Source organism: Lynx rufus, unplaced genomic scaffold (assembly GCF_022079265.1).
Source record: "Lynx rufus isolate CCGP_SWC_20201006 ecotype Redwood Valley unplaced genomic scaffold, mLynRuf1.p SCAF_13, whole genome shotgun sequence".
NCBI classification, from domain to species: Eukaryota; Metazoa; Chordata; class Mammalia; order Carnivora; family Felidae; genus Lynx; species Lynx rufus.
This window is the reverse complement of record NW_025814827.1, coordinates 42,207,390-42,219,890: the sequence shown is the minus strand read 5'-3', so window position 1 is coordinate 42,219,890 and position 12,501 is coordinate 42,207,390. Positions and strand designations below refer to the sequence as shown.

The 12,501-nt window shown below is 35.3% G+C and overlaps 1 protein-coding gene and 1 pseudogene across 1 annotated transcript; one reads left to right on the top strand and one right to left on the bottom strand.

Moving 5' to 3' along the window:
• Positions 1–641: 641 nt before the first annotated feature.
• Positions 642–1,661, top strand: LOC124508149 (olfactory receptor 4K15). Its single transcript, XM_047074565.1, has one exon. It carries the CDS (start codon positions 687–689, stop codon positions 1,659–1,661), a length of 975 nt encoding a protein of 324 aa, XP_046930521.1. The 5' UTR covers positions 642–686.
• Positions 1,662–11,201: 9,540 nt separating this feature from the next.
• Positions 11,202–12,135, bottom strand: LOC124508270 (olfactory receptor 11G2-like; annotated as a pseudogene).
• Positions 12,136–12,501: the final 366 nt, after the last annotated feature.

Sequence of the window (12,501 nt, the reverse complement as noted above, 5' to 3'; positions counted from 1 at the left end):
TTATTTTTTATTAATAAAATAAGCACAAAAATACACCAAAGAGAATTTCATATCTTGTAAGTTTTCACAAAGCAAACATTTTCACCTCAAGACAGAACATTACCAGCACTTCAGAAGCCCTTCCCGTCATCTTCCTGTTCCTATTCCCTTCCAGGATAATGACCACAGGAGCTTTTTTAATACCATAGATAAGTTTAGCCTATTTTTTAACTTTATTTAAATAGGTTCATACAGTACACGGGCTTTGTGTCTAACTTTTGGGGTCAACATTGTGAAATTATCTTCCTCTGTGTCAGTCATTTAAAAAATGGTTATATCATTTATTGTAGGAAAAAAAAGATTCAGATTTTGTTTCTGTAGTTTCCTAGATTGGATTTCTATAATATCAAGAAAAACATTTCAGATTTCCAATTTCATTTGTAAAGTAAACTACATTCCTCAAATTCATGTAACTGAATATACCAATGTCAAACATCCCCTCAATGACTCTCTCCTCCATCCCTCTTTAGTATTGCTGTTATTCTATCTATATAATTTTTAATCATGAAATGATATATGAAAATTCAGATATATAAACATAAGTAGAAATTTGAATCCCTAAGGAAGGGAGAACTGGGAAATGAAACCCACTGATTGATCTCTGTCTCTCGTCTATTCAGGTAGCAAGATAAGTTCCTGCCAAGCCAATGAATGAGACAAATCATTCCCGGGTGACAGAGTTTGTGTTGCTGGGACTCTCTAATTCCCAGGAGCTCCAACCTTTCTTGTTTGTCATATTTTCACTACTTTACCTAGCAATACTGCTGGGAAACTTTCTTATCATCCTCACTGTAACCTCAGATTCTCACCTTCACACCCCCATGTACTTCCTGCTTGCAAACCTCTCTTTTGTAGATATATGTGTTGCCTCTTTTGCTACACCCAAAATGATTGCAGACTTTCTGGTTGAGCAGAAGACTATTTCTTTTGATGCCTGTTTGGCCCAGATTTTCTTTGTTCACCTTTTCACTGGCAGTGAAATGGTGCTCCTTGTATCCATGGCTTATGACCGTTATGTTGCTATATGCAAACCTCTCCACTACATGACAATCATGAGTCGCCGTGTGTGTATTATTCTTGTTCTCATCTCCTGGCTTGTGGGTTTTATCCATACTACTAGCCAGTTGGCATTTACAATTAACTTGCCTTTTTGTGGCCCTAATCAGGTAGATAGTTTTTTCTGTGACCTCCCTTTAGTGACCAAGCTGGCATGCATTGACACTTATGTTGTCAGCCTACTTATAGTTGCAGACAGTGGCTTTCTTTCTATGAGTTCTTTTCTCCTCTTGGTTGTCTCCTACACTGTGATACTTATCACAGTCAGGAAACGCTCCTCTGCTAGCATGGCAAAGGCCCGTTCCACGTTGACTGCCCATATCACTGTGGTCACCCTATTCTTTGGACCATGCATCTTCATCTATGTGTGGCCCTTCAGCAGTTATTCTGTTGACAAAGTCCTTGCTGTGTTCTACACAATCTTTACTCCTATTTTAAACCCAATTATCTACACTCTAAGGAACAAAGAAGTGAAGGCAGCCATGTTAAAACTGAAGAGTCGGTATCTGAAGTCTGGCCAGGTTTCTGCAGCCATAAGAAATGTTCTTTTTCTGGAAACAAAGTAAACTTCACAACTGTATCTACTGTAGCCTCCTCTCTTGACAATTACAAACAGAATCCCTATGATGTTCAAGCAGATCATTTTGACCAGGGGAAGGGTTAACTTGAATGAAAGAATAATGATAAGAACAAAAAGCCAGATAATGGACCTTACTGATATTTAAATTCTCTTCCTTTATTGTGTGATTTTTTGTTTCTATTTCCTAGTTTTTAATTAAAACTTTTTAATTTAATATACAGCCTTCGAATACATTGAGAAATGGCATTTACTCATATAGGATAAATAAGCTGTACTCCCTCTCAAAACAGTACTGCTCAGATGCCAATTTTGGAGTTATACTAGATATATACCTCTGTACAACAGAGATAATAGATTTATTTATTTATTTATTTATTTATTTATTTATTTATTTATGAATAAACCTAGATAAGAATGCATTTCACACAGTACTATGTAAGTAACAGCACAGGAAGACAATTCTATGATTGGTGTTAATGGAACAGTAACATGTAAAATAGCAAGGCTATCCAGCAAAGGCATTTATAGTCAACACTTTGACAAATCTTTCTTCAATGGTGCTGTTTAATATATATTAGTCATAGAAAGCAACTCACTGAATAAATTTATTCATGACAGTGTTTTGTATTGTGTTAATTTCTGTTTAACAGTGATAAAATATCAGAGATGAGTTAAAATTCTCTACCACTTGTCATCATGATGATGGGAGCCTGAAACTTCATGATTCTTTTCTTCTCAGATAAAGTAGTTTTATATATTAAGAGCTGGTAGGAATAATCATTTTTCTATGTGGACTTAATTAAAATTTTATTTTTATATTGTGTAATTCAGGTCTAGAAAATGACAGAACCCTATTTCAAGAACTTCAGGGTAGCCATGAACTTATTCTTCCATGACCACTTATGAAAATAAGATTTTCTATGATTGCTCATTATAGGTTATTTTAGGCTTTTACTCTTATTGCATTGAGGTTTTTCCTATTTTTTTACTGTGTTCTCACAATCTGTTATAATGTTACCTGTTTTCTAGATTCCAATCCTTAGAATCTCCTAAAGGGATTTTATAATTGCTATTACTGAGAGAAAACAATAAGTTCTAACTTTTGAGTCAGAGGGTATTAATTTATTGTGGACATAAAGGCTTAAAAGCAATTCTAAAAGGTATACTTGCAGAGATACAGGGCTATATCTAGAAATAAGAAAAATGCCAAATAATCTAACTTTACACCTAAGAGAAGAGAAAAACAACAAACAAAAACCAAAGTTAGGGATGCCTGGGTGGCTCAGTCAGTTAAGCGTCTGACTTCAGCTCAGGTCATGATTTCACAGTTTGCAGATTCGAGCCCCGCATTGGGCTCTGTGTTGGCAGCTAAGAGCCTGGAGCTTGCTTCAAATTCTGTGTCTCCCTCTCTCTCTGCCCCTCCCCCACTCATATTCTGTCTCAAAAATAAACAAACATTTAAAAAATTTAAAAAAAAATACCAAAGTTAGCAGAATAAAGGAAATAAGAAAGATTAGAATGGAAATAAATGAAAGAGACTAAAAAAAATTAGAAGATTTCAATGAAACTAAGAGTTAGTTCTTTGAAAAGATAAACAAAATTGCTAACTGTATAGCCAGACTCATCAGGAAAAAACACAGGACACATATAAATAAAATCAGAAATAAAGAGTAGTATCAACTGATACTATACAAATCAAAGGATTATATGAGAATACTATCAAAAATCATATGCCAGTGAATTGGACAAACTAGAATGAATGGATACATTCCTAAAAACATAATCCAACATCTTAAAAATATCTTCCAAAACCGAGTCAGGAAGAAATTGAAAACCTGAACATACCAATTACTACTACAAAATGAAATCCACAATCAAAAGATTACCAACAAATAAAAGCCCAGGACTGGATGGATTCACAGGTAAATTCTATCAAATATTCAAAGAATAGTTAATACATAATACGTCATATCAACAAGAAAAAGAATTAAAACCATATGATCATTTCAAGAGATGCAGAAAAAGCACTGGATAAGTACAACATCCATTCATGATAGAAAAAAACCCTCAACAAAGTAGGTTTAGTGGGAACATACTTCAACATAATAAAGACCATATATGAAAAACCCACAGACCATATATGAAAAACATCATACTCAATGGTGAAAAACTGAGAGCCCTTCCTCTAAGATCAGGAACAAGACAAGAATGCTTGCTTTCACCACTTTTATTCAACACATTACTGAAAGTCCTGGCCACAGCAATCAGACAAGAAAAAGAAAGAAAAGGCACCCAAAGAGGCAAGGAAGAAGGTAAACTGTCACTACTTGACATGACATGACACTGTCTACAACAAACCTAAAGACTCCACCAGAATTCTACTAGAACTGATAAATGAACTCAGTAAGGTTGCAGGATACAAAACCAATATGCAGAAATCCATTGCATTTCTATACACTAATAATGAAGTAGCAGAAAAAGGTACCCTCATGTACTGTTGCTGGGAATGCAAATTGGTGCAGGCACTGTAAACAATAATATGCAGGTTTCTCAAAAAATTAAAAATAGAATTACCATATGATCCAGTAATTCTACTACTGGGTATTTATCCAAAGAAAATAAAAACACTAATTCAAAAGGACATATGCACCCCCACCTTTATTGCAGCATTATTTACAATAGACAAATTATAGAACCAACCCAAGTGTCCATCTATCAATAAATGGATAAAGAAGATGTGGTACGTATATATACACAATGGAATATTATTCAGCTATAAAAAATGAAATCTTGTCATTTGCAGCAACATAGATGGATCTACAGTGTATATATTAAGTGAAATAAGTCAGCCAAAGAAAGACAAATACCATATGATTTCACTCATATGTGGAATTTAGGAAACAAATGATCAAAGAAAAAAAAAGAGACAAAAAAACCCCCAGACTCTTAAATATAGAAAACAAACCAATGATTACCAGAGGATAGGTGGGGGGAGGGGGCGGTAATTGGTGAAACAGGTGAAGAAGATTAAGAGTACACCAATCACAGAAATGTATAGAATGTTGAATCACTATATTGTAGACCTGAAATGAATATAACACTGTTAATTATACCGGAATTAAAAAATAATAATAAAAAAATAAGAGTTAATACCTATTCTCCTCAAACTATTCCAAAAAAAACATAAGGAGGAGAGCTTTCAATTACAACACATCCTACAAGGACAAACTAGACATAGACACCACAAAAAAAATGAAAACTACAAGCCAAAACCCTCATTAATACAGATGCAAAAATCCTCAACAAAATATTAGCAAACCAAATCCAACAATACATTAAAAAAATAATTCACCATTATCAGGCAGGATTTATTCTGGGGATGCAAGAGGAATTTGGATTGCATTATAAATAAATGTAATACACTGTATCATAAAAGGAAGGATATGAATCATATGATCATCTCAATAGAGGCAGAAAAAACATATGACTAAGTAGAACATCCATTCATAATAAAAACACTCAATAAAGTGGATTTAGAGGGAATATACCTCAACATAATAAAGGCCATAATGAAAAACCCATAGCTATTATCATACTCAATACTGAACTGAGAGTTTTCCTCTAAGATCAGGAACAAGACAAGGACATTTTCTTTCACCACTTTTATTCATCATAGTACTGGAAGCCCTATTTCACAGCAAACAGACAAGAAAAAAAAAGAGGCAACCATATTGGTAAGAAAGCTAAACTGTCACTATCTGCAAATGAAAGGATGTTATACATAGAAAACACTAAAGACTACACCAAAAAACTATGAGAAGTATTTAATTCAATAAAGTTTCAGGATACAAAATTATACACAAAATTGGTTGCATTTCTATACAGTAGTAACAAAGTAGCAGAAAATTAAGAAAACAATTCCATTTACAACTGCATTAAAAAGAATAAAATACCTAGAAATAAACTTAACCAAGGAAGTGAAATACCTGTACTCCAAAAACTATAAAACACTGATGAAATAAATTGAAGATGACACAAACAAATGGAAAGACATTCTATGTTCATGGATTTGGAGAATACTGTTAAAATGTCCATACTACCCAAAGCAATCTACAGATTCAATGCAATCCCTATCAGCATTTTTCATAGAAATAGAAAAATACTAAAGTTTGCATGGAACTAAAAAAGACCTTGAATAACCAAAGCAATTTCAAGAAAGAAGATAAAAGCTGGAGGTATCACAACTCCAGATTTCAAGATATACTACAACGCTGTATTAATCAAACCAGTATGGTATTGGCACATGCACGCACGCGTGCGCGTGCGCACACACACACACACGACACATAGATCAAGGAAACAGGGTAGAGAGCTCAGAAAAAAATCCATGCTTGTATAGTAAATTAATCTATGACCAAGGAGGCAAGAATATACTGGGGAGAAACAGTCTCTTCAATAAATGGTTCTGGGAAAACTGGACAGCTGCTTGCAAAAGAATGAAATTAGATGCCTTTCTTATACACAAAAATAAACTTCAAATGGATTTAAGACCTACATATGAGACCTAAAAGCATAAAAATCCTAGAAGAAAACACTGGCACTAATCTCTCTCCCATTTGCCATAGCAGTATTTTTCTAGATAGATACCCTCAGGCAAAGGAAACAAAAGAAAAAATACACCTAAATAAAAAAGCTTTTCTCAGCAAAGGAAACAATCAACAATGCAAAAATGCAACCTACTAAATGGGAGAAGACATTTGCAAATGATAGAGCTGATAAGGAGTTAATATCCAAAGTATATGAAAATTTATACAACTGACCACCCAAAAAACCCTCAAATAATCCCACTAAAAATGGAGGGTCAGAACACATATTTTTCCAAAGAATATGTACAGATGGTCAACAGAAACATGAAAAGATTGCCACATCACCAATCATCAGGGAAATGCAAATCAAAGCCACAATGAGATATCACCTCAGATCACATTACTGCCAGAACTGCTAGAATCAGAAAGAAAATAACAAGTGTTGGTGAGGTTGTAGAGAAAAAGGAACACTTGGGCACTGCTGGTAGGGATGTACTTTGGTGTAGTCAATGTGGAAAAAGTATGGAGTATCCTCAGAAATTAACAAAATAAATACCATAGGATCATAGGATCCAGTAATTCCATTACTGGATATTCACACCCCCTTACTGCCACACCAAAAAACCCTGAAAACACTAATTGAAAAAGATACGTGCAACCCTATGTTTATTGCAGCATTATTTACAATAGCCAAGATATGGAAGCAACCTAAGTGTTCATGGCTAGATGGATAAAAAAGGGTGATATACACATGTACAAACACATACATACAGTGGTAATATATATAAAACAGTATAATGGAATATTAAACAGCCATAAAAAATAATGGGATCTTACCATTTGTGGCAACTGAATGGACTAGAGGGTGTTACGCTGAATGACATAAGTTAGATGGAGAAAGTTAAGTACCTTATTGTACAGCTGAAACTAATGCAATACTGTGTACCAATTATATTTCAGGAAAAAATAAAGATTCTATGAAGTAATGTGGAATAAGAAATTAGCATAATGTCACAGCCTAAAAATGTTAGACATACCCTTTTCAGGATGCTATGTGTGCACAATCTTATTTTCCTTTGTCTTCTTTTTTCAAAAACAGTTTTATTGAGGTATGGCTGTCATACAAAAGTTGATGGGGGGAGCACCCGGGTGGCTCAGTTGGTTGAGTGTCTGACTCTTGATTATGGCTCAAGCCATGATTTGAGGGGCATGCGCTGAAGTCCTGTGTTGGACTCCATGCTGAGTGTGGGCCCTGCTTAAGATTCTCTCTCCCACTCTGCCCCTCTCCCCCACTCACGAACTCTCTCTAAAATTAAAGAAAAAAAAAAGTCTAAGTCTATGCAGTCATTATCTCTTTATCCCAAGGAATGGTGTCTGAGTGAATAGCTGCTTTAATTCCTTCTCTTCAAACAGTAATAAGCATGTGATATTCTGCAAGATGGCCACCATCAAATGCTCCTATTACAACATTTAATTATACCAATATATCACAATTTTAAAAAAGCTTTCTAATACTAATGCTAAAAAATAAAGGATGACAAATTGTATCAAATCATTAGAACATGGTTTTCAAACAGTTATATCTGAAAGTGTGAAAATTATTCATCATATAGCAATGAAAGCAAAAAAATGAAAACTTTTAAAACATTACCAATAGTTTAAACACAATAAGCCTTTTTAAAACCCATCTCTTATTTTCTTTATATTTAAAGAACAAAATTATCAGTATATCTCACTATAATTATTATAATAATTCTATCAATTCCATCTTTCCTATCATGCTGTATTCCACAATTGGCCTATTTTTGCATTTCTTTTTTTCAGCAATTTATTTCTCATCCTTTACTCTTATCCTGAATCAATGCTTCATATGTCTCTGAGAAGTATTGACAATAAATTATGAAAATAATTTAGTTTTAAAAGATATCAAGATTTTACAAACTGAAAGATATAATCAAATAGGTTTCACTTGAAAATGTGTGATATGACATTATCTATTCAAGAATACCAAGATTGCAAAACAAGGAATAAATGATTATGCAGTGACTTCTATGGCTGTGTAAACTGTGAAACACACCTGAACATGCCAAGAAGTGTCTGGGGAGCTTTTACTTCAAAGTAGTTATTTAGGACTCACATGTGATTTCAGTCTTAAAACTTTCCTATTAAAATGTCCAAATAAATTCAAAAGTCATAAAAATAATCTGCATTGAAAAATAATACTATAAATATCCAGAGGAGTAATTTTTGTGACCATAGATTAGACAAAGGTTTCTTATGTTTGAAACCAAAAGCACAAGTGACAGATGAAAAAAGTAGATAAACGGGACTTACTTAAAAGTCAAAACGTCAAAAGACACATTCAAAAAAGTAAAAAAGACAGCCTACAGATTGGGAGAAATTAATTTTAAATTATATATCTGAATAGGGACTTATATCCAAAATATATTAATACCTTCTACAAATCAAGAATAAAAAGAAAACCCAATTTAAAAATGTTCAGAGGATTTGAATATATATTTCTCTAAAGACAAACAGATGGCCAAAATAAGCACATAAAAAATGACCAATATCATTAGGGAAAACACTAATTAAAACAAAAAGGTACATACCACTTCACACCTACCAGGATCACTAAAGTCAAAAAAGTAAAAATAACAAATACTGGTGAGAATACATAGAAAGCTAAAATCTACATTACACACATTGCTAGTGTCATATAAAACTGTTGTAGCTGTGGGAGGCCGGACCCCGGTGCCAGGCTGAGACCGGGTGGAGCAAGGCTCCCTGTTGACTCAGCCAGCTCGGTGGTTCCCCCTCCCATTCCCCCACTTGCAAAGGCATACGAAAGCCTTGTCAAGGCTGAGAAAGCTAATTCCTGAAGCCTGTGGTCTGTGGGTGTTGGCAGTAATGTTACCCTCCTTTTTCTACCCCGGGTCAAATAAAAACAAACATGGGAACTGTGTTTTGCTAGCCATCTATCAACAAGGTCTTGTTGTGACCCATTTAGAAAGTTCACAAGGTACACAGAACTAAATGTTTTGGCTGGCAGTGATCATGTGAAGCCTGTTTATTCTTAGAATGACCTGATCCATAAGAGTTTTGATATAAAAGATTGTGTATAGCAACAATAAAGCCGTCACTTGGGCCATCAGCCCAGGGGACCCTCCTGTTCCCAAACTGGCTTCTCTTCTTTTTTTTCTTACATTCCCCTACCCTCAGGACCCTGATCTCGGTGTTTGTTGCGCCGGTCACAACATGTAGCCTCTTTGGAAAATAGTCTGACAGTTCCTCAAAATGTTAAATTTAGAGTTAACTTATGACCCAGCAATTCAACCTATGGGGATATACCCTAGGGAAGTGAAAACAGGTTCACATAAAGATCATGACTGTTGGGGCACCTGGGTGGCTCACTCAGTTAAGCCTCTGACTTCAGCTCAGGTCATGATCTCATGGTTTGTGGGTTTGAGCCCCATGTCAACGCTCTGTGCTGACAGCTCAGAGCCTGAAGCCTGCTTCTGATTCTGTGTCTCCCTCTCTCTCTGCCCTTCCCCCACTCGCGCTCTGTCTCTCTCTCAAAAAAGATGACTGTTACAGCAGCATTACTAACAATACCACAAACCAGAAACAATTTAAATATCCAACTGTTGAATGGACAAAGCAAATGTTTTACATCCAAATGATGGAATGCTATTCAGCCCTAAAAAGGAATGAAGTACTGATATTCTCTAGAACATAAATGAACCTTGTAAACATCATCCTAAGTGAAAGGAGCCAGACGTATTGTATGATTTTTTTAAATTAAATTAATTAATTTATTTTTTGAGAGACAAAGAAAGAAGTGGGGGCTTACCTGAAGCAGGGCTCATGCTCACCCAAAGCAGGACTCATGCTCACTAGATGCAGTGCTGGAACTCACGTGATGTGGGGCTCGAGGTCACCTGATGTGGGACTTGAACTCACCAACCATGAGATCATGACGTGAGCCAAAGTCAGATGCTTAACCCACTGAGCCACCCATTTATATGATGTCCGGAATAGGTAAATACATAGAAATGGTGTTGCCAAAACTTGAGAGAAGGAAAAGTAGGATACTGGAAGAGTTACTCAGTATAGGCTTTGTGGGATAATGAAAATTCTAGTTGAGAATATGAGATACAGTATTCTTGAGACAGTGAGTAGAGGCAAATCTAAGCACTCCAGCAACTGCATCAGTACCTGACAGTTCCTAGCCATTACACCCTAACCTAGAGAGGGCAAAAATGGCAAATCAGGAAAAGGCAAAGCATGGTTCATCCCAAATAGAGCTCTTTTCAAAAACAATTCTTAGAACACATAATGGAAAAAATTAATGGCAGCCATATGGATCTAAATATTAAGAGTATTTTCACTAAAATTTGGTGAGGAAGTAGGAGGAAATACAAATATGATAAATAATGAATCACCTTTCCTAAGAATGTATCTTGCCCTGTTTTTAATATTGACACAAGAATTAACACCTAAATGTTGTCTTCTAAACTTAGCATACATAACTTTAGACTGAGAAAATTTTAGTAATAACTGTAAACTATAGGACCGATTATGTGTATGCATGTGTATATGATATTAGCAGCAAAATTTTAACTAGTATTAAATCAAAATGTCTGAAATATTAGTGATTATTTGTCCCTTATTTTAATTTGAATTTGAAATATTTCACTATTATTAATTTTCCCTAATGAAAATGAAGAGATGGATACAGTTAGCTTTAGAAAAATCTATTACGATGGCTGTTCCTCCTCCCCCCAAAATATTTTTCTAATTCAGTTAATACAATTGAATATCAAACTTTTAACTATTTATTTCACATACATCATTTCAATTGTGAAAAAAATTCTTCAAAGATTTCTTCCACACCTCTGACTAAATCTCACAATCCTCTAATTTTCTCAGAGCTGCCTTCATCTCCTTACTTCAGAGATGATAGAGCAAGGAATTACTTCAGCTAGATTGTCTGCTGTTGGACTTACATATACAACCATGATAGAGCCATAAAACAGGGATACCACAGCCAGATGGGAGCCACACGTGGAGAAGGGACCCTGAGCACAGTTCTACTCACCAGGACATAGGAGCTGGCAATAAAAAGAAAGGTGGGGAAAATGAAGACTGAGTTAAAGATGGCACAGATGATCTCAGTGGCAGGAAATGGCATACGGGACAGATTTATGAGGATATCTAGGTCACACAGGAAGCGATCAATCTTACTGGAACAACAAAATGGGAGCTGAGAGATCAGGTAAATAGGCAACAGGAAATACAGGAAGCCACATACCCAGCACCCAGCTCCTGTTCTGATGCAGTGCTGAACTGACATGACAGTGGGGTAATGCAGGGGCCTGAAGATAGCAAGGTACTTGTCAAAGGCCATGGCAGACAAGAAGGTCTCAGTGGTGCCCAGGGAGAAGAAGAAGTAGGATTGGAGGAAGCAGCCAGAGACAGAAATGGTGTTGGCCTCAGAGAGAAAGTTGGCTAGCATATTAGGGACAGTGGAGGTGATAAACCAGATCTCCAGGAAGGAAAAATTGGCCAGCAGGATGTACATTGGCATTTGTAGTTGATGGTCCCACATCACAGCACAGATAACAGATTTCCAGTTAGTGTCAACATATATATTCCAGAGAAGACTGAAAAGATTTTCCTCTTTCCTCTGAATTTCCCAGGTATAAGGGAAACCCAAAGGATGAATTTACTCCTAGAACTAGAGCAATTACTTATGTTGGAATATTCATTTGTCTGTAATGCTGCAAAAATAACAAATTTCCATATGAGAAATGGCCTTTTAGTATTGCACATTAAGGAAAATACCTTGATTAGGGTTACATCACTCTGCATGTCAGTAAATAAAATATCTCTCATGCAGAAATATTTTCATCGCTTTTAGATCTTCAGAGTCCTATTCTATATATAACAAATACAAAGTGAACAGATACTTGCCTGTCATCCTGAGGTTTACTGTCAGAGTCAGTTGGTATTGACAGTAAACAATTCTATACAAAAATCTACAATGCTAGGTCAAGCAGTGGATGAATACAGACTGAATTATTATAGCCAAGAGATAACTCAGTGTTTTTGACATATAAAATATATTAAAGAGAATAATAGTTAATAATCTTTGCTCTATTTGTGAGAGTAATATGTCAAGCTGATTTGAAGACAATATCCAATAGTTTTAAGTACTGTATGCAAGATAATTAATTG